This window comes from Mustela nigripes, chromosome X, assembly GCF_022355385.1.
Source record: "Mustela nigripes isolate SB6536 chromosome X, MUSNIG.SB6536, whole genome shotgun sequence".
Taxonomy (NCBI): domain Eukaryota; kingdom Metazoa; phylum Chordata; class Mammalia; order Carnivora; family Mustelidae; genus Mustela; species Mustela nigripes.
The window spans coordinates 97,572,547-97,598,015 of NC_081575.1; the positions used below are offsets into that span (position 1 = coordinate 97,572,547).

The 25,469-nt window shown below is 40.4% G+C and overlaps 1 protein-coding gene across 1 annotated transcript in view; it reads left to right on the forward strand.

Moving 5' to 3' along the window:
• DMD (dystrophin) overlaps nt 1-25,469 on the forward strand; it is a 1,970,015-nt gene that overhangs the window by 1,760,679 nt on the left and 183,867 nt on the right. The window contains exon 61 of the mRNA XM_059385278.1: nt 5,549-5,609. Coding sequence (XP_059241261.1) covers nt 5,549-5,609 — 61 coding nt within the window. The remainder of the gene's footprint in view (nt 1-5,548; nt 5,610-25,469) is intronic.

The window sequence follows — 25,469 nt, forward strand, 5'->3', positions numbered from 1 at the left end:
TATTTGTGCATCCCTTGAAAAAGAATCCCAGGATTTTCCCTCCTGTGTGTTTTCATCTTGTTTCTTCATGGTCCTGATGGCAGCTGAGGTTTTCAGGACAATAAAACCAAACTGGTGGGGCAGGAGCAGATAATTCCAGCATTTTTCTAGATTTTTGAATAGTACATCAGATCTAGGGCTGATCACTCTACACTTGTCACCTGACCCTGAGGTTCATAGCCATTTTCTCAGGTCTGTGATTATCAGAGATTTCAGATTAACCAATGCAACCATACTTCATCATCACAGTGAGAAACTAGGTGATGACTTTGGAACACGGCCTAATAAGAGCCTGGCGTTTGCTTCTCTCTTCAGCATGGTTAATGTTCTTGAGAGCATCTGCAGGGACATTCATGTGAACCATTATGGCAGCATGGAAAGATGGCAGAAAGAGGACAGGAGGGCAAAAGGAAGCTCTTTCTAATCATCACTAGAGCTATGGGGAATACCAAAGAGGCCTTCCAGGATCAGCGTAGTTGTTCCAGTAACCCCTGGGAAATCATTTGGTGGAAATCACGTAGAGGGTAAATTTAGCTATGAGAGGGTAAAGAACTTGAAGACATCATGTTCTTTTTAAGATGAATTTGTTCACTCAGTTGTTTAGCAAATACTTGGAGATGCCTGCTACATACCATGCAGGATGAAATAAAGCACAGAGACTAGACTTGACTTGGTTATAATCCTGGATGTGCCCTTTACTAGCTGCCATGAACTGAGTTGGTTGCCTGACCAGTTCTGCATGTATAATAATGGAATTGCGGAACCACATTGGGTGTTTGGAAGGATTACACTAAGGAGCATACAGTAGTCACAGCATGTTTGTTTTATCCATTTCCTGAGTCATCTGACTTGAGTAATAAACCGATATTGAGATCTAATACTTACTGACTTAGAACCTTAGCACACTATTCCATGTGTAACTGTTGGATCATCTGCAAAATGAAAATAATAATACCGCAAGGGTCATGATGGGTGTCATGCTTGAGGTCATGTTGCAGGCACAGAAGAGGTTTCTCTTTGTCTCCCCTGCCTCCACCACCCCTTCTAGATCAAGTATTCTCAGTGGGAACGGTATTGGCCCCATAAGGACAAAAATTGGTTCCTGGGAGATGAGAAATCTTACTCTTTTTATGTAAAGCACAGATACGCACAGTACATCAACAGATACACAGTATATTTGTGATATCAAAATTTCATCGGGGACAAGGGGGGCAAGATTAGGGAAAAATATCTAAAAAGATACTTAGCAGGGGAACTTGGGGGGTTTAGAAAAGAAAGATGGAGAAATATTGCTGTGGAGTCCCCTTATTAGAATGTACCCATAAAACCATTACTGGAATTGGCCTTTTTCCAAAAAGCTGAGGGCCTGTGGCTAGTAATTCTCCCTTACACCTTTCTGTTAACCCCATAGGTGAGGTTACTATTCCATCTCCAATGAATGCTATATTATTTATTTTTATAATCTGCCCCCAGTTTTTTTTTTTAATTTTACTTATTTACTTGACAGAGAGAGAGGCAGTGAGAGAAAGAACACAAGCAGTGGGAATGGGAGAGGGAGAAGCAGGCTTCCCACAGAGCAGGGAGCCCAATGTGGTGCTCGATCCCAGGACCCTGGGATCATGACCTGAGCCGATGGCAGCCGCTTATCAACTGAGCCACCCAGGAGCCCCTGCCCCCAGTTTTTTTGACCAAATTACATTATCAAACACCAAGTCTACTAAATAGAAGAAAAGTAGAAAGATGAATGAATGTATTTGGATCTGAATTCCAGAGAGTGCTCTTTTGGCACAGTTTAAATACCATTAGTATTCTTTTTTAATTTTCTGGTTAGGCCCCCATGTCGATTAAAATATGGCTTAACACCAGGGTGCATCACTTGGCACACTCTGTTCGTAGTGCATTAAAAAATGGTTGAAATAAGAACTTCGCCCACATAGTATGGCCTCTGTGATTTTCAAAACCACCTTGGGCACAATATTGAATGCTGTCACCTCGAGGGAAGAAAAGCATTTGAAGATAGAACTGCTACCCTTTCTTGCTCTTAATAACATAGCACATCTGTAATGCGAGGGGAAACTTAGAGGTTGGTTTTGGAATGAATAAACTCAAGTGCACTTTGCTATTTAAATTCAATAGACAACCACCCCTGGTGCTGGTACCATTCGATAATGCATGGTTTTTTACACTCAAGGATCTGAATCACAAAGCTGCATTGGATTTACATGTAGTGGTTAGAGAAACATCTGTATAAGAAAATACCAAAGGATAGCACAGTGTCATATAAAAGCTACTTGCCAATAAATCTGCACTTGATGGGCTACTAAAAATGGACATGCCAGGCATAAAAGATGTGTGTGTCTATTATGTAGGCTAGCTTGGTGAATGATGACGAACTTACAGGTACACCAAGACAAGAAACAGCTGTTGTTGGTGTCAGCACCCCTACAAGAAATGAAATGGTAATTCTGGGACACACAAGAGTTACAGTATATTTGATCAACTTTTGAATACATGCAAGCCCAGAGTCCTCCGGCAGCCGCAAGTGAAATTGCCGACAACCTTTTAATAATCTCTTGAGAAGGCGCACTGAATCTAATCACAGTAGAACCTTCCTTGGATTGAGTGCTATTTCCAAAGCAAGTAGTTCCAGTGTGTTTGTGGTGGGGGTCGGGGTGGGGCAGGGGAGGAATGGGGGAAAGGCCATTGCTAGTTGCCTTTTTTTTTCATTGAGGACATTTGTTAGTATAAAATGTTAGGGTTTCAAATGATGAAACCTAAGTTGCTTAGGTGCGTTTGCAGACTGAGTCAAAGGGGAACAAACATCTTCCAGCACAGAAAATTCACTGACCTTCACCACTGGGTTCACTTGATAGCTACACACAAAGAAAAAAGACTTGTCTGATTTTTAAAAACCAAGAATTCAACAATTTTTATAAACAGTCCATATACTCTGTAAGGAAAATTCATACTTGAGACCTGTAGTTACAAACACTTAAATTTTCATGTTGATCTGGCACTGAGAATTTTTTAGAATAGTCTTTCAAAATCTCTTCAACTATTTAGTTTAAGCATATTCTGAGTACTCCTCTGGCATTTTATTGGATTCTTTTTCCTTTTTAATGCTCAACAGTACAAAGTCAACTGTAGACATTCAATGTAGTTGTGGCCATTAGCTCAGTTGGGCACCACTGCTTTTCCTCTCTTGCTAGATTTTCTGCTTCAAGGTTGCTCCATTCAGTCAGCCTCCCCACACATTGAGCCAACTAGGCAGCCCCTAGACCTCTCCAAGCACACTTCTCTCTGACAGATACCTAAGTATATTATAGGAAATTCAAATGGACTCCTCTGCTATCAGAAGATATCCCCAGCATCCTCCAAATCAGAAATGATTTCTGAACCATTAAACTGATAAAGAACTGGAAAGGAATAATGACAGAAAGAGTGGGGTTCGGGGCACCTGGGTGGCTCAGTGGGTTAAGCCTCTGCCTTCGGCTCGGGTCATGATCTCTGGGTCCTGGGATCGAGCCCCGCATCGGGCTCTCTGCTCAGCGGGGAGACTGTTCCCCCCCAACCCTCTCCCTGCCTCTCTGCCTACTTGTGATCTCTGTCTGTCAAATAAATAAAATCTTTTAAAAAAGAGTGGGGTTCAGCCCACTGACACCCTCTAAGAAAAGAATAGCAGTTTCTCAGTTTAGACATTCATAGACTTGGCAATATAGCTGGTGAGAGCTGGACCAGACGCTCTCGGAAACTCTCTTCTTCCTTCTGCAAGCCTATGGTTTTAAGAGGGGGAGGGGTGTGCTGAGCAGGCAGGAGCTAGGATTTCTGACTCCCTGCATTGTTTCCTCCTAGAAAGGGTTTGGGTAGGGTTCTTAGGTTTCTGAAACAACCGACTCTGCCCAGCTAGGTCACAAAGTTCAGCCTAAGTTCTCAAATCAGATCTACCTTTATTGCCTTATCAGGGCGAGAGGGCTGTATCCTAGCAAAGGAAAAGAGACCAAAGAATACGTAGGGCAGATAATGAGAAAGGCAGAGAGGGTAGGAATAGAAGAAGAACACCGAATGCAAGGGTCTACTTCAAAACAGCAGATAAATGTCTCTTTTTTCCCCGTATTAAAAATCTGTCTGCCAAAATGAAAAGGCCTAATTAGCAGCTAAATACAAATCCATGTCCTCTATCTTTTAAATGATACATCACCAAGGTACAAAGCAGCATGTCTGGTTAAAGGTTGGGTGATTCGATTCCTCTATTACTCTGTATAAAACAAAGAATCTGTAGTTTCATTACCCTTAAATTGTCTGGCAGTGGGTGAAGTTAACTTTTATTAGAAGCTGTTCTTTCATATTATACAGTGTAGTCAAGGATATATTAGCTTTGACGTTTTCTTACATCTCAATATACTGTGGAGTGAATTTACTGTGAGACTAATTTAGAAGGAAGCTTTTCATAGTAGGAAATGATGGTCAGCATCAGCTGGGCTGCAAATTATAAGCAGGATGAAAATTCAGGGAAAAATGGACATACACATAAAATTGCTAGATGTTAATAAGCATGCTTCTTGTATTTGTATTCCAGTGATATTCTTTGCCTCTTAAAACTCCAGTTTCATAAAAACTCTTTTCAGGAGGAAGATTTCATTGCTGAGGAAATAGCATAGTGCATCCTAACATGATTATTTTGTTTTGAAGAAAGAAAAAAAAAAACATAAGATTAAACAGTATAGGAAAGGTGTTATTAGAGCTCATCTCTGGGAAAGGAAAAACCCAGACAATGTAAGCATTTAAAATACAATTTAAAGATGATTGATTTGATTAATACATAATATAGTCGTTATAAAACAAATTCCCAGTATGTGCAATTTAATTTCACCTATAGGATTCATCACTTGTCACAACAAAAGTTTTTTTATACTCTGCTATCGGGTGCCACTCTCTCGATTTTGGTTGGTTTTTTCCAATAAGATCATGCTGGTCAGCTGACATTTTGTGGCATCAATTAAATGTATTTTTGGTCGATGAGACTGGATTCTGTTTAAACCAAAGACGCAAACAAGACCATCAGAATGATAAGTGTAGTGCTTTAACTTCACTAACTTAGAATGTAACTCTGTCACGTAGGGATGTTTCAGCTGCTAAACTAATAAAACCCAGTCAATCAAATAGTAAAAGATATTGAGAAGCAGCAACAGGAAGTGTTATAAGAAAAGCACCCAGTGGAGACACATAAGAGAGCACACGTCAGTCGCCTCACTCCATTTCTTATCTGTTCTATAGGTTTAGCGGTGAAATGGTTTTTTTTTTCCTTTGCATTTATCTTTGTGCCTGAATGAGTTCAATTTCACTTAGATTAGGACAGAAACTTCAGAACAGCAGGTTAATCCGTCCTGTCTTCATGGGCAACTGAGCAAACAGACCAGTATCAGTGTAAAATTGTAATTCTGGAGATTAATGTTGTCTTTCCTGTTTGTGGTGAAATTGACCTCCTTGCCTCTTTTTTTCTCTCTTTCAGCTTCTGTCCAGGGTCCCTGGGAGAGAGCCATCTCACCAAACAAAGTGCCCTACTATATCAAGTAAGTCTGCAGCATCACATTCCTAAAGGAGCATTTATTGTGGCTAATCTGCACATTCACAAATGAATGTATTTCTGAAATGTGGCGTTCACCTGGCCTACAATACCCAGTTCTTTATTCCCCCAGTAAGCGTGGCTAGTCAACTCATGCTAAAATTACCCCGGAAAATGTGCTGATGCAATGGGGAGCTGCCTTTAGGAAAACCTGTTTGACGCAGCGCATGTGTCGTGTTTTGTGATCGGGGTGGTGTGGATTTTCCACAATCGAACAAAGAGCTGCAGATAATATTATTGGTAGTGGGAGTGAGTACGTAAGGACAGTTTCATTTATTTGGGGGTTTGCCCACGTTTCTTTTTCGGCAAAGATGGATGCTTTTTCAGCTCAATGTACACAAAATGTTTTAGGTGAATAGATAGTTCATGTCCCCAAAAGGCAGTCTGCGGCGGGCCCAGATGTGTGGAGCTGAGGTGTTCATTCTCTGTACAGAGCACTCAGTGTTTTTCACATAATGACAACAGAATGATACTGTTTTCTGGGGCCATTTATGTCAGTCACAGGAATACAGGTGCTTAGAAGCACCATCTGCAGGCTGCTGTGTGAAATACAAATTATGATACATGGCGTCGATGTGGAAAGGAGAGGAGGGAGGATATGGAGTCATGAGGAGACCTTAACAGTTTCCCATTGATTGTGCAATAGAGTTCAACTTCAATTTCACTTTGAATCCGCCGTCTCAACAATTTAATTTCATCGGCTTCATGAAATAATCTTCAGTACCAACTAAAGTCTTTGAACCTGCTTCTGCCCGGAGTCTGACTAAAAATACTTCGCCATGTTCCCATTGTTCCTGCCTCGCATGTTTTATCGAGTCACTCTCTGTACTTCCGCTGCCCATCAGTTCTTCAAAGTTCAGGTCTAAAGCAATATCGGCAATCCTAGATCTTCATTATTACAGTTCTGCAGAAATTAGATTGCATGCCTCAATTGTGTTAACCCAGAAGAATGAGGGAAAAGGAATGCTTTGGGCTCTTCAAGGAGAAACACATCCTTTAGGAAGACTTTGTCTTATTAAATTTTTCCAGACAAGGTATCACATTCCGAAAGGAGCATTGATTGTGGCTAATCTGCATATTCACAAATCAATGTATTTCTGAAATGAGACGTTAACCTGGGCTACAATACCTAATTCTTTATTCCCTGAAGAAGGATGGCTAGTCAACTCATGCTAAAATTACCAGCAAAATTACCTTTAAGTATTCTTCTTCAATCTGCTTCGATCCTGCTTTTTATTGTTCTTCTTTTTAAATTGTATTGTAGTTTTTTTATTCTGTGTAGTTATTGAGTCACTCTACATATTTTAATACCTATTTTAAATCACCTGGGTTATTAAACAGTAAATTGATTTAGACACGCCTTGTATGGCTTTACATCCACTGTATAGTTTGCAAAACACTTAATTTAAGCTCCTCCCAGTCATCTCCAGTGTCTCGATTTTCACAAATTTTCATCACTAAGGTGTTAGGGAACTACTCCTTCTTTAGCCTGTTTATAAAGCTGTCACTTTATCCAGGTCCTTTCTGATAGATGAAGAGATGGTCTTTACTAAGCAAAGATTCTTCTTTTGTAGCCGAGGTTGGAGGATGACCTGAAAACCCACGGCTTCTTCAAGCCGTTATTCTGCAGACTATTCCTGTTTGGGGCTTATGAAGTATCTCACAGGGATTCCTAGTGTTCCCCCTGCCCCCACCCTGCCAATGTTCTTTCCCTAAATATTCATCTTCTCCCTGATGTTACACCCACTACAAAAGACCCCAGATCATTGCTCTGTGGTGATGAACATAAATTCAGTCCAAAATTAAAGAGGAGACACATTAAAGAAAACCTGTAAATCCCCCCACACTGCCCCCAGAACTAGTCTCTTGATGCTCCTTGGTGGAATCAGAGAGCAGCTACCCTCTCTTTGTCCAGTGCTCCTTTGCTGACTTGAAGATCATGGTGGCAATATCAATAAGGGCACAGAACGGGAAACAAGAAAACTTAAGTTCTGGTCCTGGCTCTGTCATGAGTTGGTGATGTGGCCTTGGGCAAGTCACTTAGCCTTTGCAGACCTTCGTGTCTCATTCATAAAATAAGAAGTTGGATTTGGTGATCTCTAAGGGCTTCAAGTAGGACTCATTGATTGGTCTTGCCCCAATCCAGAAACTTAAAATCTCAGCTTTTCTTCCAGAAGCTTCTCTTTATTTTTTAAAATTCTTTATTGCAATCATTAACATAATATAAATTCTTATTTTTTAAAAAAACATACGAATTCTGTTTTTATTTTTCCACTGTTTGATTAACTGCAGATATGCTCCCTCAGCCTGCTCTAGTTTCTCCAGGTAACCATTTAAAATGCTCAAATCTTGATGTTTAATTTAGAACTATCATTCTGCCTGATTTGCTGGTAGGAGACAGAGCAATAGACAAAAAAAAGTCAGTAGAAAGGGGAATCTGGAGACCTTAAACCCTCTGAAAGGATCACTTTCTAGGAACGAGGAATTATATAACTGCTGAGAAATACCTCTGAAGCTTTCTGGATGTCCCTTATCTCTGAAAATTAAAATCTATTTGAAATTAGAGATTATATAATTTCTTAAATATACCTCTAAAATGTTAAACTAGTGTAGGGAGAATACATGTTCAGAAAATAAACATCATCAACAAATAGATGACTAGTGTCATTTGTAATTTATTATTACACATTACTGTTGTCTGAAAGATTCTTTTCATAAACAACTACTTTGATGGACAAAGTTCAGTAGACTTCATGCACTGGCTAACACCATATGTAATTCAAGATGTCTTACCTTTCCACAAATCACAATACTAACAAGTTAATAATGACATTACTTCAACCAGTCCCCACCTTGTCCTTCCTCTTTGTTACCTTATCTCAACTTGCATTTATGAGTTTTAAGCACACATTTCCAGGCACAAAGCAAGATGTCTTCTCTTGATTTTTTTTTTTAAGATTTTTTCATTTATTTTAGAGAGAAAGAGCATGCGTCTGTGCATGGACAGGAAGGGGCAGTGGGAGAGGGAGGGAGAAACCCAAGTTGACTCCACACTGATCGTAGAGCCTGACTCCAGGCTCAGTCACACGACCCTGCAATCAGATTTGAGCTGAAACCAGGAGTCGGACTCTTAACCTCTTGTGCCACCCAGGTACCCCCCACACCTGGAATCTTTTTTTTTTTAATAGATTTTATTTATTTTTTTTGACAGACAGAGATCACAAGTAGGCAGAAAGGCAGGCAGAGACAGAGGAAGAAGCAGGCCTCCCGCAGAGCAGAAAACCCAATGTGGGGCTCGATCCCAGGACCCTGAGATCATGACCTGAGCCAAAGGCAGAGACTTTAACCCACTGAGCCACCCAGGCACCCCCGGAATCTTTTTTTTTTAATACTTAATAATTTTTCCTTTTCAGTGCTGGAATAAACTGATCACCTAAATAAGCAGAGGTTTCCACACCAGTAACCCCGTTCCAGTTAGCTGTTGAGTTGTGCACTCGTGCCTGAGGTTGTAAGTCATTACTGGCATCTTCTGCTCTAGCTTACAAATCAGGCGGTGTTTATGCCTGCATCCTGACACCAGCTTTTCATATGATGCTAAGAATCTTGATTTTGATACTTCAAACTACATGTTTGTCTAGTTTATTAGTTCATAGCATTCATCATTGTTACAGTTTTCATATTCTCTCTCCCTTGGGGCTCTCTTATTCCTGCCAGCATCTCTTTCAGGTTATTTGATTACAACTTTCATTGCCCCTGAAAAAATAATCAACAACAATGTTCAACCTGTTACAACTGCCTTTTCCACTCTCTGCCATTTTGTAGTTTTTTTGGCCTACTGTCAAACTCATGAAAATTTCAATATAATAGCCTTTAACCAGCTGCTGCATTCTGTTGGGATTTCTTTCACCTTTTTATGTTGCATACTCCCATATGGGCAAACCGAACGGAGCCAAGAGCTGGGACTCTCTTGCTTTCTTAATGAGTTAGAAAATTATTCTTCTGTGTTCTGGACTGTCAAAAGAATTTAGGAATCCCAACCTTGCATGCAGCATGTTCCCGCGTAGATGACATAATAAGAGCATAAGAAATAGCACACTGGGTCAGACCAGCAGGGCAACTAGCCCAGAACCCTGTCCCACATACAGATACCAGCGACTATTCATCAGTTAACCTAATAGTTTTCATTTTAAAAAATTAGGATACATCCTGACCGTATCTTAATAATCCATCATAAATCAGTTGACGTGGAGTTTGTCTAGTGGTGTCTTACTTTGTCCATTTTCCTCTTCAACCTTGTCCTCGGAAGAATGAGTTCCATGAATCTGCTCATTTCTGGGTAAAGAAACAAAGGTATACTGCAGTTTCTCTTCACTGTACGTTTTGGAACCTCAAGGGGTGGCCCCCAGTAAGTACTGCGGAATTCAGTGATGACAACGGTATTTATCCCAAGTCGATCTCACAATCCCTTACAACACCTCTTCACTTTCATCTTCCCAGTCTGAGACATTCTAATCCTTTTTAGGTTCTTAGTCTGTCCTTGAATAAAAGAGAAGTTTTCCCCTTGATCATCGTATCTGCTTTTCCCTGGCTCTCTTCCAGTTCTGTTACATCTTCCTTGGGAAGTTGTAACTGGGATGGCCCAAATATTGGTTATTAAATTTGTTAGCATTGTCTGTAGTCTCGGCTCACTCATGAAGAAAGGAAAGGCTCCTTGCCATCTCCCATTGGTGAGAGAAGGAGAAATCAATTGAGGTCATAGCTGGTTCTACTTATGTTAGTTCTGGCCGGAAGATGGGTCTCCTACTACTTTTCTCTAATACCGGCTGAAGGGTTTGATCTTCTGTTTCTGCCAGCTGGTCCTTAGGAAGGCTTTGGGCTTCACACAAGCTGGTCCTTTCCTCTTTCAAAGACCCCGCTGTGGCTAAAAAACCAGGAGATGGTCACTACAGAAACCCAGTAATCAGCCTGCTGACTGGACCACCAGGAAGCGATTCCAACAGGTTCCCTGTCTCATTTTCTCTGATGCACTTCACAGGACAGCAAAAAATGGATATTGGGGAACGTGCTAACTGTTCACCTCTTTTACATGCCATGCTCAGGAAGCAGCTCAGGTCCATGGGAGCGTCTCTCTTTTCCTACAGGTCATTTGGGACGTTGTCTATATTGCTTAAATGACTTTGATCTGCCCTTCTCTCTGCCCTCAATCACAGGCGTGTTTCTGCAGCCACCTACTGCATGTGAGCTGCTCACAACTCCCTGGTGATTCCTGCTTAGCCAAATGCAATATAAAACCTCCTTGACTGAAGCCAGCAGTTGCTCCAGGCAACATTTCTTATTACTGTTATGGTATCTCTTGCCAAAATGACCCATTGATGACCTGACTCTACTATCTTCTATGGCTACCATTCCTATGGCTCTCCTGGTACCAGTATTTGACATTTTGCAAGGAATTGTGGCCGTCTGCCTAGATGTGTCTTTTGGTGTTTGTGTCTTCTTGTATCCTGCTGCTCTATTCTCGATTAAACTGGTGAAGCTTGATCTAAGTGTAAGCACCCATGCTCCCTACTTCCAGTAGCATCTAAGTTTTGACACCACCTTCCTCTGTACCATAGTGCCTTGATTACTACTTTCTGGGCAGTTTTTCAGATTCCAAATCCACCCCCCACCCCCCATTTAAAGCATATCTTGCCCTTGTTCTTGCTCTAGCTCCCTATTATTTGTGCCAGGAGTTGCTCTGATTCAAGTTTGGGTGAGTTTATTTATTCCTTTGAATTCTTGCTCACTATTTCAGTACCTGTGTTTATAGAGAGGAAGGAGCAGTTAGCAATGTCTCAGGTTTAATAGTGACCACTATGCTAAGTATCTGTGCTGGCTGCTTTGCAGTGGATACATTTTCTGAGACTGAGATGGGTTCTTATAATAAAGAACACTGGATTATGATACCTAACTTAGAAATAGTCCCCTAGGGCTCATTCCTGACACCTCACTCTTCTAGGAATGATGGTGGTCTTCTGGCATTCCATTTAAGCACTGGTTAAGATTGATAGAGGTATACGCTCTACAAAATGAGTAGATAGAGCAGTCATCAGAAGACTTGAAGCTGGGATACCTGGGTGGCTCAGTCAGTTAAGCTGCTACCTTTAGCTCAGGTCATGATCCCAGGGTCCTGGGATCGAGTCCCACATCAGGTTCTTTGTTCCACAGGGAGCCTACTTCTCTCTCTCTGGCTCTACCTGCTTGTCTGCTTGCTTGCTCACTCTCTCTCTCTGACAAATAAATAAATAAAATCTTTTTTGTTTTTAAAGGAAGACTTGAAGTCTAATTTTAGCCTTGCTATCAACCAGCAATTTTTTTTAAGTTTTATTTATTTAGTAATGACTACACCTAATGTGGGCTCAAACTCAAGAGCCCTGAGATCAGCCAGTGAGGTGCCCCTCAACTAGCTATTAGACCACAGGTGAATCACTTATAGTCTCTGGGCCTCAGTTTCTCCATCCGTCATCTAAGGAGGCTGAATCACACAATACCGCATGTCACTTCCAGCCCTGACATTCTCTGATTTTATGAATATTGACTTGGAAATAAAAATTGTACTTAACAATTTTCCAGAGGAATGAAAATGGATCTTCAGATCACCCTTGAGAATTCTTACTGAGCCATCAATCTTTTCAGGATAAAGGACAAACAATATTAAACCCTTTTTTTACTTTACTGTTTAGTACCATTGATAATAGGGAGTGGATGTAACAGAATCAGCTTTCTAATTTCAGCTGTCAATCTTTGAGGATGCTGGTGAATATCTGTGGGTAATTAAATTTGCGAAATGGCTGCCAAAAGCCTGGTGCTGTGACTTTTCAAAAGGCTTTAGTACACAAAGATAACCCAGAGGTCAGTCTTCTCTGCTGGGCTTTCTCCTCCACAGTTTGATGGTTCCAAAGGTCACATTAGCCCAGTCTCATTAAGCTCTGGAACCACAATGAAGGAATAGTCAGTAATGAATAATTGATGATATAATCATGAAAACAACTCAGTTTAAGATGTTAACTGGAAGCGATTGAATGGACTCCATTGGGCTGTGAAGTGCTGAGTCCCACCTTTGGTTTTGTAGACCTTGTGGCTAGATGAAAATGTTGGTATCTTCCACATCTCAAAGGTTCATAAAAAAAAAAAATCTCACAGCCCTCTTTCCTGAAAGTTTCATAAGCAGTAACGTATAACATTGACTGAAATAACAGACTCCATGAGGACAGGTACTTTGAATCTTTTCTTTCACGGAGCCTCTCTGATAGAGACCATGCTCAGTAGACACCTGAAGGAGGGAAGGAAACTACACCAGTAATTCCACATGCCTTACGCTTTGCTGACTACTTTTACCTTCAGAAAATCTTCTAGCATCTTTGTATCAATATAGATGTCCCACCTGAATGGGTCTCCTGTATCCTCTAGACATCAACTTTAATCATAGGAAGTATGCTGAGTCTTTTACGGAGTTAATCATGTCTCCTATAGCTGGTACCTGGGAGAAAATCCTTAGCATGCGAGTCTGAATGGTATATACCAAGTCCTCAGATCTCGATTCTGTTCTGTTTATCCAACAATATGATGTGGGTTATAACTGAGTCCACCTGGGACTGAACTTCCCCAACAACAATGAGGAAGCAGAACTAGCTAACGCCTAAGATCCCTCTGAGTTCTAGCTTTCTTTGTTTCGATAGAACTGGGTTTTCGCTTTTTGTTTTTTGTTTTTCCTATTCTTGGTTTTCTAGTAGGTCAGTAGAGCTTTAAATTAATCAACTGCTGTGTTCATTTGTATACAGGACCTACTTTTCAGGCTGGGATCTAGTGGGTCTTGAATCTTAAGAGAATAGCATTGATAAGTTTTTATTTTAAACAAGATTTTTGTAGGGCACCTGGGTGGCTCAGTCGCTTAAGCGACTGCCTTTGGCTCAGGTCATGATCCCAGAGTCCTGGGATTGAGTCCCACATTGGGTTCCCTGCTTGGTGGGGAGTCTGCTTCTCCCTCTGGCCCTCTCGCCATCTTGCTCTCTCTGTTTCTCTCAAATAAACAAAATCTTTTTTTTAAAAAAAAGAAGAGTTTTGTAACATTCTGTATACTGTGGGTAATGCTTAAAGTTGGCAGCACAGATACAAAGACATGTATACATGGGAACTGAAATAGAATGTTGAATACAGGCCAGAAGCTCTATTGTATTATACCGAATCAGTGTTAAGTGTCCCCTGCCTCATTCGTGGCACTTTCGGGAATGTGGAGAGTGTGCATAAAAATATATTTAGGTCCGTTGCCCCAAAAGAAGAAAAGTATGCATCATTCCAGCTCTTCCTTCCTTTTCTTTTTCTAACATTCTTAAACATATACTTTCTTCCATAATCATGTGGGGAAAAAACACAGGCTCTCACATCAGATAAATCTGTGTTGGAAGCCCATTTTTATCATACCCTGACCTGTTATTTGAGCAATTTGCTTAACCCCACACCCATTCTAATTTCTGGCACATAAGGATTATTCATTAGCTTTCCTTCTCTTCTCCGAAAGTTGAGTCGAAATCTAATTGACATCTACTAAATACTGAGTGTTGGATGTGTAGGAAAACATTTCCACAGATAGGTCCAGTATTAGCTACATGTTTAGAATATTTTCTAGGACACAAATATGTCCTTGATAAAATCAGTTTATTTTCATTTTTGGAGTTCCCACATAATTTGGGGTATGTGTGAATTCCCAAACATTCCTGAGCCTCTCCTAGGTTTCTCTAATTGCTCCTTATCCTGTCCCCCTGGGAAGCAGCATCCTGTTGCCTTCGCAAAGGTCAACTGCAGCCAAGACAACATTTGAAAATGACTTAATAACCTTGAACTGCTTCTCCCCTTTGGATAATTTCCTTAGAGCATTAGCCCTTTGAACATTGGCCTGGTTGCAGAAAATGTCCCTTTCTCAGCGGGAAAACTACAAATCCCATTCACTCTTCCATTTCTTCAGGGGATTGGGGGGTGAGATGGGGGAGTCAGGAGAGGGGGTGGAGCTTGGGAGTAGAACAGTGGGCAGGAAGAAGGAATTCTTTCTAGGAGAATGTCTGTGTGCACACACACACATGCAATTTCTTCTTTTAAAAAAAAATAAATTGAGTGCATTGTAAAAACCAGTGCTGTCACATTGCAAAATTTTAAAACCCCTGTACAAGAAAGAAAAAACTCTCACTTTCAGCAGTCTGGAAAGCTCCTAAGAACAGGTCATATATGTGGCTTAGCCCACTGTCAGCATTCAGCAAATGATCATCGCTTTTGTGTTATCATTAACTCCCAGGTGGATGAAATGGAGAAGCTTTCCTGCTCTTTCTGAAATTTTCATTTGCTTTTTCTGTTTTTCTTTCTCAGTTGATGCACATCCATCTTGGTCCCCAAAGCTACTGCATGTCAGATAGTAAGCACGAAGAGTAATTTTTAACTTCCTTCTCTGCTGTTTTAGAAGGAATTTTCTGTTGCTGTTTCCTTTAGGTTTGGTCACTTTCCCTTGGACTTGAGCTTTCTATGAAGTTATAGTCCATATAATCTAGACAGGATGAAAAGTGAAGTGTAGGGACACCAGGGTGGCTCAGTTGGTTGAGCATCCATCCGACTCTTGATTTCGGCTCAGGTCATGGTCTTGTGGTCTTGGGATTGAGCCTCTCATCAGGCTCCATGATCAGTGTAGAGTCTATTTGAAATTTTCTCTCCCTTTTCCTCTGCCTCCTCCACCTGCTCACATGTACTCTTTCTCTCCCCTTCTAAAATAAATATGTCTTTTTTTAAAACAACGAAGTTTAATGTGTGCCTACTAAGGGTTAATGATAGACTAACTGTATCTTCCCCATTTATGAAGATGACACTGTCAATTATTATCCAGTAAAGAGGACATAGCTGAGACTCAGAGAGGTTGGCGGCTTAAGTTACACTAATAACAACATGGCTTTGCACCTTTCCCACCAAACGTAGGACATTAGCTGGCTTTCTCCCAGCTTACCTCTAGTCTAGGACTCCCACAGTCCCTAGCCTCGCTGCCCACACTACTGCTCCAGAGGATCAGAGTTGCATGAAGCTCCCTGCCTGGGTACAGCAAAGTTGGAAAGGAGGTGGTTCCTGGCCCCTGAGAGCAGAGACCAGCTTAGCGGGGGGACACAGGGATGCAAGTGGAGACATATTTAGTGGTAGGGCTGTTGAGGGTTGGGAGAAAAAACACTGACTAATGGGGTAGACCACTGAGATTTTAAAAAATAATAATAAACATAAGCATCTCACTTGTTGCCAGCTGTTTCAGCTTCTGAGTATAACCCAGCATGGCCAGTCCCGCTCTGTGTGGCTGCCATCTTGGGCATCATTTGCACCCCTCTATAGGTCTTTGTTGCATTGTTAGTCTTTTTTTCTTGGCTTACCTGCCCAATCAGCTTCTTCCACTACACTCTTGCAGAGACCCTATTTTCTCTTTGCCACTTTTGGCAATAAAGGGCAACATGAAATAAAATGAAGCCAATACCTTGATCCTACATCCATGGAATGTGAGCAACCCAAGAGTTTCTGAATCACATCATGCCACCTCCATCAGGGTTTCATTAAGATGAGGGTAAAGCCAAAACGGTAATCTGATAGATGCCATGGAATGTGTTTCTCCTCATACTTCCAATTCTAAGGTTTTTCAGAGGTTAGGACATGGTCGACTCAGGTGGACTAGAACAGCTCTTCAGGAGCCTTTTCAACACTAGAGCACATCCTTGAATCTGACACCATCCCCTCCTTCCAGAAACAAAGGGAGTCTCGTCTTTCCCATAAATCCCAGGCCTATATTCTTACCTTACAAGGCAAACACAAATGGCCTCTGGCCATAAGTTATGGCTTCCCCAGGCATTGAGCATTGGGTCAGCCCATGTACTGCATGTAGAAGATCTCACCTTATTGTGGAGTGGTATCTCTGGGGGTTTTATTATCATAACTACATGGTTGGAAAGAAGGAATTCGTACACTTTCTCCTATAATGACTTAAAATCAGCAAACCAGTGGGGACAATTAGTACATTTTCAAAGATAAAGAATAACTTCGATTTCCTATAGATTAAGAAAAACCTGTCTGAATATACAGTCACCCTGTACCAATCCAGAAGTAGAAGTGCTTTATCAGATACAAGTCCAGGTTAATGCTGCTTCCTCACTTACTTCTATCAGTTCTATAGGAAATTTCTTCCCCCCACAAAAAAATCCTACCAAAAAAGAACAAATTCTAGATGGAGCAGAAGGGACCAAGCATCATAGGTATAAGCAAAAGTTCAAAGTGTAAATATCCTTATAGATAGAGGGAAAAAAGAGTGACAGCAAGACAAGAAAGGAGGAGGGGCAAGGGGCAGAGGAGGGGAGGGAAGAAAAGGATATGAAAAGGAGTCCTGTGACTCATTCCCTGGAGGTTGTGAGGGGGTGTAACGTCAACTCAACAGACCACCTTATAAAGATGCAAATGACCTTACAGCGCCCCTTGTTCATCTCATTACTGGCCTTTGAATTAGCAGGATACCTGAAAGTCATACTATACAATGTTTTTAGCAGGATGTACCTGGTCTGGCTATTTTACATTGCCGTACATAAATCTGGAATATAGGATTTATGAGTGATGACTCGTTGGAAAATGAGGCATAGTCACATAAGCGTTTTCCTATTTTTGCCATTAACAAACTATCAAATGGAAGCCTTTAGAGACTGAACTGGCTTCCTCTCATTGTCACCATTTCTGAATAAAATTTTTGAAGACTTCTCTCTTAACACGAAACCAGAATGTGAAAGACCAGGGCTATTTTGGAAACATGTGTCTGATGATTTCAGGTTCCTCCAGGGAAAGAATGTTTTATCTATGCCTGGTGTTTCCCTTATGATCCTTCAACTCATTAGTGAATATCGGTACTAGATAAGAATCTATGATTTATGTGAATCCAATAGGAAATTCAGTGCTTTATGCCTATACAATACATATTTATTTTAACTTAAAAATTGCCTTTGCAGGGAGAGAAAGGAAAGAAAAATAAGATGAGTAGACCCAAATATTTCCCCTTACTGTGTTATCCCCAGGTCTCAGAAGTTACATGTCTAAGAAAAGGCCAGGATCAAGACTACTGAGGGAAATAACTTATTTTTGTAACTGTGATACATTTTTAAGGTGTTATAAATATTTATAAAATACTATATTGAAAATTATTTAGGGGCACCTGGGTGGCTCAGTCTGTTGAGTGTCCAACTCTCTCTCTTTTTTTAAGATGTTATTTATTTATTTATTTGACAGAGATCACAAATAGGCAGAGAGGCAGGCAGACAGAGAGGGGGAAGTAGGCTCCCCACTGAGCAGAGAGCCTGATGTGGGGCTTGATCCCAGGACCCTGAGATCATGACCTGAGCCGAAGGCAGAGGCTTTAACCCACTGAGCCACCCAGGCGCCCCTCTTCTTTTTTTTTTTTTTAAGGTTTTATTTATTTATTTGACAGACAGAGATCATAAGTAGGCAGAGAGGCAGGCCAGGGGTGGGCAGAAGCTTAACCCACTGAGCCACCCAGGCACCCATGAGTGTCCGACTCTTGATTTCAGCTCAGGTCGTGATCTCAGGGTCTTGAGATCAAGCCCCACGCCAGGCTCTGTACTCAGCGGCGTGTCTAGCTGTCCATCTCCCACTCCTCTTCTCCCTGCTTTCACGTGCACACTTTCTTTCTCTCTCAAATAAATAAATAAACTCCTTTAAAATTTTTTTAAAAGAAAATTATATAAATGACATTCAATTTTTTTGAAGTTACCTTAGAATAGATCTTAAAATAGTCCTTAAGTCATCTTTACTGTTTAACTGTTGAAATGTTTTTGGTAATTTTCAGATCCCTCCTCTCCTCAGTTAAGCTTTAAACTCCTTAACAATGCTTGTGCCTTATGTATCTTTGTGTCACCTGTAGCAATCAATTATCTCACACAGAAAAAATGAGAATAAATACTAGATAGTTTGTTTTGATTTTGAGGATTAATAAGCACATTTGGGGGAACTGAGCCATGATCCAATAAATATTCTTATAAAGGAAGATATAATAGCAGATTAAAGGCATTCTATACAATGTTTGTATTCCAGGTAATCTCACTGGCATTCATTGATTAAGTTATATTTTGAAGGCAGTTTTAGCCATCAGCTCATTCATTTTCTGTATTTTTGTGGGTGGAAAGCAGAGAGAAATGCTTGATGGAGTTGGTTGCCTCATTGAACTCTGCTATAAACAGTAAATTTTTGAAAGTTGCTGTTTTAGAGAAAGTATTTTTAAGTGAATGTATTTCTTTAGTAGCTCCTCTTGCCAAAACTGTTTGGAGGATATCTTAGGAAAATGCCTTCAAATCCTATTCCTATCAAAATGAGCAGGCTGCCTTCAGAAGCCGAGGTTGTTCCGTGAGGGCACAGAAGCCTATGTCTTAATATTAAAATAATTTGAAAGAAGTTGGGCTGAGGTACGTGCGTGGAGTCTATGAGAGACGTTGAGGCAGAGCTACAGTGGCATCCGGTGGGAAAGGAAAGACCTGCTCAATGTTAGACGTCATTAACAAGTGCATTCAAATTAGATTAATTGCATAAGTGTCAAATGTTGGTGAAAAGAGAGCCAGGTTTTCTTTCAAATGCGGTTTGGTTTTGTTTTTGGTAAGGGGAAGAGTCATCCTGTTGTATGTTTTTAAGTCGACTTCATTATTAAGGAGCTAAGAGTTGTTTATCTAACTTCATATTTCGTACACTCAGCTGCCAAGCCATTTCTTTTTACTGTAAGCACCGCAGAGGAGCAAAAGTCGTCTGTACACTGCTCAGTCTCGTTCATCATCAGCAAAATTGCCAATTATATTCCAAGTCCTTGAATGTATTGCTTGAGAAGAAGATGTATAAGCTGAAAGGAAACAGCTCAATGTTGGGGTGAAAGTCTGATCCTTCTCTAGTGGTTGGTAGATTCAAAGCATGGTAATCTTGTTTTGACTTGTGAACTGGAAAAAAATTAATATGGAAGGTATGGAGAAAACATGTTCAAACTACAAAGTCATTTTTCCTGAGAAGTTATCTGACTGTAGCTGTAACTGTAACTCAGAGTATATCAGAGGGCTCAGATGTGGAACATTTCTTTAAAATTAAAACCTAAAAATCCCGCTGTCTAATAGAATGTATAAAAATAGCCACCTCTGAAGAATATGGGATGAGCAGGGAGGAATGCTGAAATATCTGACAGTCTGGGCCATACCTTTATACTGGTAGCTGTGACCTGAAAAAACATAGGAGTAAGTCAATAAAACATTGGGGGGAAAAACATAAACATAAAATATTTTAAATTAAAAATACTGAGTAGGAACAGGAGGGAAAAAAAGTCTCCCAGCAAATCAATATTGCTTGGGGAAGCATGAATCCCAGACCAGCAATATTTTTATCCAAATAACCTCTAGTTCTGTAGTGAACAAACACCTTTCTCACCACGTTTTAGAAACAGAGAGTGAAGAAAAGAGTATTTTGGGTTGTTGGATATTCTTCTCCAAGCAGGTAACTTTATTCAGAGTCTCAGGCTTGATCCTATGGGCTTCAGAATTTATTCAGAGTACTCTGTCAATTTAGGATTGCAAACTACAAATAGAGACATGGTAAAATAATGACAAAGATCATTAATAGTGGCGGCTCCAGTAAACAGATGGTGGTTGTTGTATAGGTTAATAACACACCTAAAGAAATCTGGAAAATTTCATTTGGGATATAAAACCCTGAACTACGGGCAGAGGTGAAATTAAAAAAAAAAAAACAACACCTCCTAGGAGATTAAATTTAAGCATAAGTATCTAAAGCTGCAAATTCTGTAGGTCTGATAAAATACTATGTCCACTAGGTCCCCACCCTCCTCCCTGGTTTCACATTACACAGTTTTGGTTCCCTGCAGCCATCCGCGGGCTGGAAGCAGGAGATGTTCCTTCTGATGTACTGTTAGAAGGTCAGGAGTAGCCTCACACTATACCACAGTGTCTACATGGTTCTCCCCACTTCAGTGCATCACGTTAGGCATCTTATCATTTCACATCACAAGAAGAAAGGAGTGCAGTACAATAGGATATTTAGAGGACGTTCACATAATGTATATTATAGCTTATTGTTATAATTGTTGTATTTTATTATTAGTTATTGTCATTAATATCTTACTGTGTCTAATTTATACTTGAAACTTTAGCATAGGTATGTATGTATAGGAAAAAAACATAGTATATGAGGGCTTGGAATGTATGCCCTGTGGATAAGGGGGAACTTACTATGTTAGGGTGCCCTGACAGAATTGTGTTACTCATTACTCTAGGAATATAAGGGGTGACCCTGAGGACAGTAGCATCGCTTCTGCTTCTAAGACAATCAGAAGATATGTAAGCCACTCCTAGTATATAATAGACACTATAAAGATATAATTGAATCCAGTGTTTTCAAATTTGAAAACTAATTTCAGATAAACTCTAAATTGGGCAGTTCTTGATACTTGATTTGAGTGCTCCAGTGAGTCTATTTTTCCAATTTCCAAGCTTCCCGTATCCTTTTCAAAGAAAGAAGATAGTCCTTTAAATGGCTACCTGTCTGGGACTTCCTCAGATCGTCTTCCATGAGAGTTCAAATCATACAACTATGAATAGCAACAACAACAAAAAACCATTTTGTTAGACCATATGTTTCATGTGTATGTCTATTCTAGTGCTCGCAGTAGAAAGTAGACTTACTTGCAGCTTGGTCCACAGTAGCAAAGTGTATCTGGTGTGTAAGCAAGATGGCTCTCGAAGCTGAGTCCTGAGTACACTCTTCCTGCAACCCCAAGAAGGTAAATCTTTGAAATATAAACACTGACTTTTCTCAGTGTCCCAGGTAAAGGCTGATGGAGGTGTTTGGTTTGTTTTGTTTTCTGCTGGGGCTTCGTTATCATACAGGTTGAGAACAGACTAGATGGACAGGTTGTAGCTAACTGCTGTGTGATTTTCCTTGGTGGGCCATGGAGGGTGGGGGTGAGAAAACAGGAGGGGCCAGAGTAGAGACAGACAGACCAGTTAGGTGTAGGGAAAGCCCTAGATTCAATAACAGTAGGAGTGAAGATCGGGAGGAGGAGTTGGGAAGTGTGTTTTAGAAGCCATCACCAAGTCTTGCTGACACCTTAGGGTTCAGGACTAAGGGAGAGTGAACAAGTGCAGAGGTCTCCTCAGCTTTTGGCGGGAATACATACCTGAGGATGAGTGGGGTTGGTGGGGGAAAACAAGAGATCTGTCTTAGAGACCAGGAACAGCACCAGTGGGTGACCGGGAGAGCTTTTGGTCTCCAGTAGTACCCATTGGCCACTCTTTGCCCCCAGCAGCATCATACAAACATAGAATCTCAACGAAAGAATGAGCTTACCAACCAGAGAGCCACCCCTCTACATGGCAATCCTAGAGCTGATTGGGTTTGGATCTATTAAGTTTGGGCACTGACTGGGGACCCAACATGCAGCTGGAAATACAGATCTGAAGCTCAAGGAAGAGGTCAGGCCAAGGACCCTAACCTGGGGAATCCTTCACATGTACATGGTTCTTAGAGTCCTTGAATGAAATGCCATCATATGGGTATGAGAGAAGAAGCCCGAGGACCTTGTGATATTAAACTTCTCTCTGCTCTGCCAAAGGCAACTGTGTTAATGAATAGACTTGTTGAATTAATTAACCAAGCTGTATTTACTGGGTGCTACTGTGCCAGATACGGTATTAGGCACCAGAGATAAGGTAGTGAGGCATCCAGGCATAGCCGAGGTCCTTCCGCAACTCCCGTAACCCCCAGAGCACTTCCTGTCCTCTTAGCGAACGACATAGGCATGGAATGCCTAGGACCTGGGGACAAAGATGGGCCAGGGAGGTGGCCAGTTGCTGTTGACTATGCCTGCATAGATGTTAAGACGGCATATTTTTGCAAAAAAGTAATAGCAATGATGCAAAATGTGTAATGCTTCAAGTGGAACGGAAATAACCAGGGACACGAATGAAGCCCATGAAGAGGTTCAGCATCTAGTCACTAGGGAAACACACATCAAAAACAAAAAAACAAAACCCACAATGAGATACCACATTATACCCAGTAGAATGACTATTAAAAAAAAAAAAAAAAAAAAAAAAAAAGCCTGGCTGAAGACATAGAGAAATTTTAACCCAGGACATTGCTGACAGGAATGTAAAATGATGCAGCCCTATGGAAAACAGTTCAGTAGCTCCCCAAATAAGTTACACATAGAGTGATCATCTGATTCAGCAATTGTGCTTCCAGGTGGATTTCTAAAAGAACTGGAAGCAATAACTGAAACAGATAATGTTGTCACTAATGTTCGTAGTAGCATTATTTGCAATAGCCAATAGGTGGGAAAAGCCCAAATGTCCATGAACAGATGATAAGGTAGCAAAATTTGGTTTACATACATATGATGGAGTATTACCTTAAAACAGAATGTAATTCTGATACATCTCATAACATGAATGAACCTTTAAAATAATATGACAAGTGAAATAAGCCACAAAAGGACAAATACTGTATAATTCTACCCATGAGGTACCTACAAGAGTCAAATTCATTGAGACAGAAAGTAGATAAGTGGTTGCCCAGGAATGAGGTGAAGAGGGAAGGGAAATTATAGTTGAATGGATACAGAGTTTTTGTTTGGGATGATTTAAAACAGTAGTGATGGTTGTACCACATTGTGAATGTACTTAATGCCACTGAATTATACACTTACAAATGGCTAAAATAGTAAATTTCATGTTACATGTATTTATGACAATAAAGAATTGCCCTCAAAATAAAGGATTACTTAATAAATTTGTATAGGATTTAAATAAAAGGGCAAGAATAATCCCTATTTTTATTTTAATTCTATATTATCACTCTATAAAAAACTATAAAAACATACATAAACTAGGTACAAAAAGTAGAGAGCTTTCTCTTAGGCATCCAAGACTTTTCCCTATGCTTTCAAAATTCGTTGCGTGGTTTTCTTCCTTGAGCTGGCCTGTAATGTAGGAGTACAATACTACTGCAGAGGTTAATTGGTATATTCATGAACTGTTCTGAAATGCTGAAATGAAAGCATAAAACTATAAAAATGCATTATTATTCATTAAAGATGCATAGTTTATAAGGCTGTCTCTGATCATTGTCAAAGCATAAGTGGCCACTTTCACCCATAATTAGCCAATTTAGAACAAAGTTATTTTTTTACTTGGTATATTTTGCTTAACCTCAGTTATGTTTGTAAAAACAGAAACTGTTATTTGTTAGTACTTTCAAAATTTCACACAAATGCTATAATAATTCGAATGTACTTAAATGGTTGGATTCTCCTTGCCCAAGAAAAATCTCCATATACTCTTGACTGATTGAGTCATTCAATATGTATTCATTGACCATAGCATGGGTGTCAGATATATTGCTAGGTGCATAGAGATGCCTTTAGTAAGCAGCACCCATGCTCTCCATAAAGTGGAGCCAGGGAGATAGTAAGTATGAATGAGAATTAACACAGAAAAGGGTAAGATCACGTATCCAGGCACTTTAGAAGGAGGGAACTGGTTGATACAAGGAATTAAAATGACAGTGTGACTGTTGCTGGAGGGGATGGACAGAAAATTGGAAAAGCTCTCTGGCTGATGCAGATGAATTACATGAGGACCCCATGTATGCAAATAATGAAAGGTTATTGATAAAATCCAGGTGAGGTGATGGCAGTGGGACCTTGATGATGGTAGACTGGAGAAGTTGAGAAGGAGAGAGATTTAGAGAGATTTAGGAGGTAAAAATCCTTGGGGCTTAAGGATAGGTGACACGGAGAGGAGTTGCAAAGAGAAAGAGAAACATATCAAGGAAACACGCCTCAGTTGCTTAGCAATGGACAGTTGGTAATTCTTTATAGTGAGATAGGGAATGCTGAAGAGAGACCACATTTGGGTGCCAATATGATTGTGGACACTGGAGTCTGAGATGATTTGTAATATCCAAGGAACTGCCAGGTAGACAGATGGTAAGTGTGTAGAGTCCAGAAGAGAGGTAGATGGGTCTGGACAGGAGAGATTAATTTCAATAGCATTTGTGTATAACTGGAAAGTGAAACCATGGGTATCAATGAGATTGTAATGCTAAATTGTGGAAGGGCAGGGCTTCCTGACTGGCTCAGTGGCTTAAGCGTCTGCCTTCAGCTTGGTCATGATCCCTGGGGCCTAGGGATCTAGCCCCAAGTTGGGCTCCCTGCTCAGAGAGGAGTCTGCTTCTCCTTCTCCCTCTTCCCCTCGCCCTGCCCAAGCTATCTCTCTCTCTCTCGCTCTTTCTCTCTCAAATAAATAAATAAAATAAATAAAACCTTTAAAATTAATTAATTAAAAATAAATAAGTTGTGGAAGGGTTTTTTTTTCCCCAGCATAACAGTATTCGGAAGGGTAATTTTTAAAGCTCTTTGCTTTTTGACGTACAGTCACAGTATTAAAAGCAAATTTTAATGCTTTTTTTTAAAATAATAAAATGAAAAAATTTTAAATTCAGACAGATACACATTCAAATTATCACACTGTTTGTTGTATCAGAGTGGGGAAGTCAAAGGAGACCTTAATTTCCTCCCCACTGTTTTATTTTGTTTAAAAAGTATCTGTTGGGAAAGACAAAATGTTAACTGTTACTACGCCTGGGCAGTGGGAGAAAACTCAGTTGTTACTTTGCATTCTAGACTTTTAAAAAAATATCCTTGGGGCGCCTTCCTGGC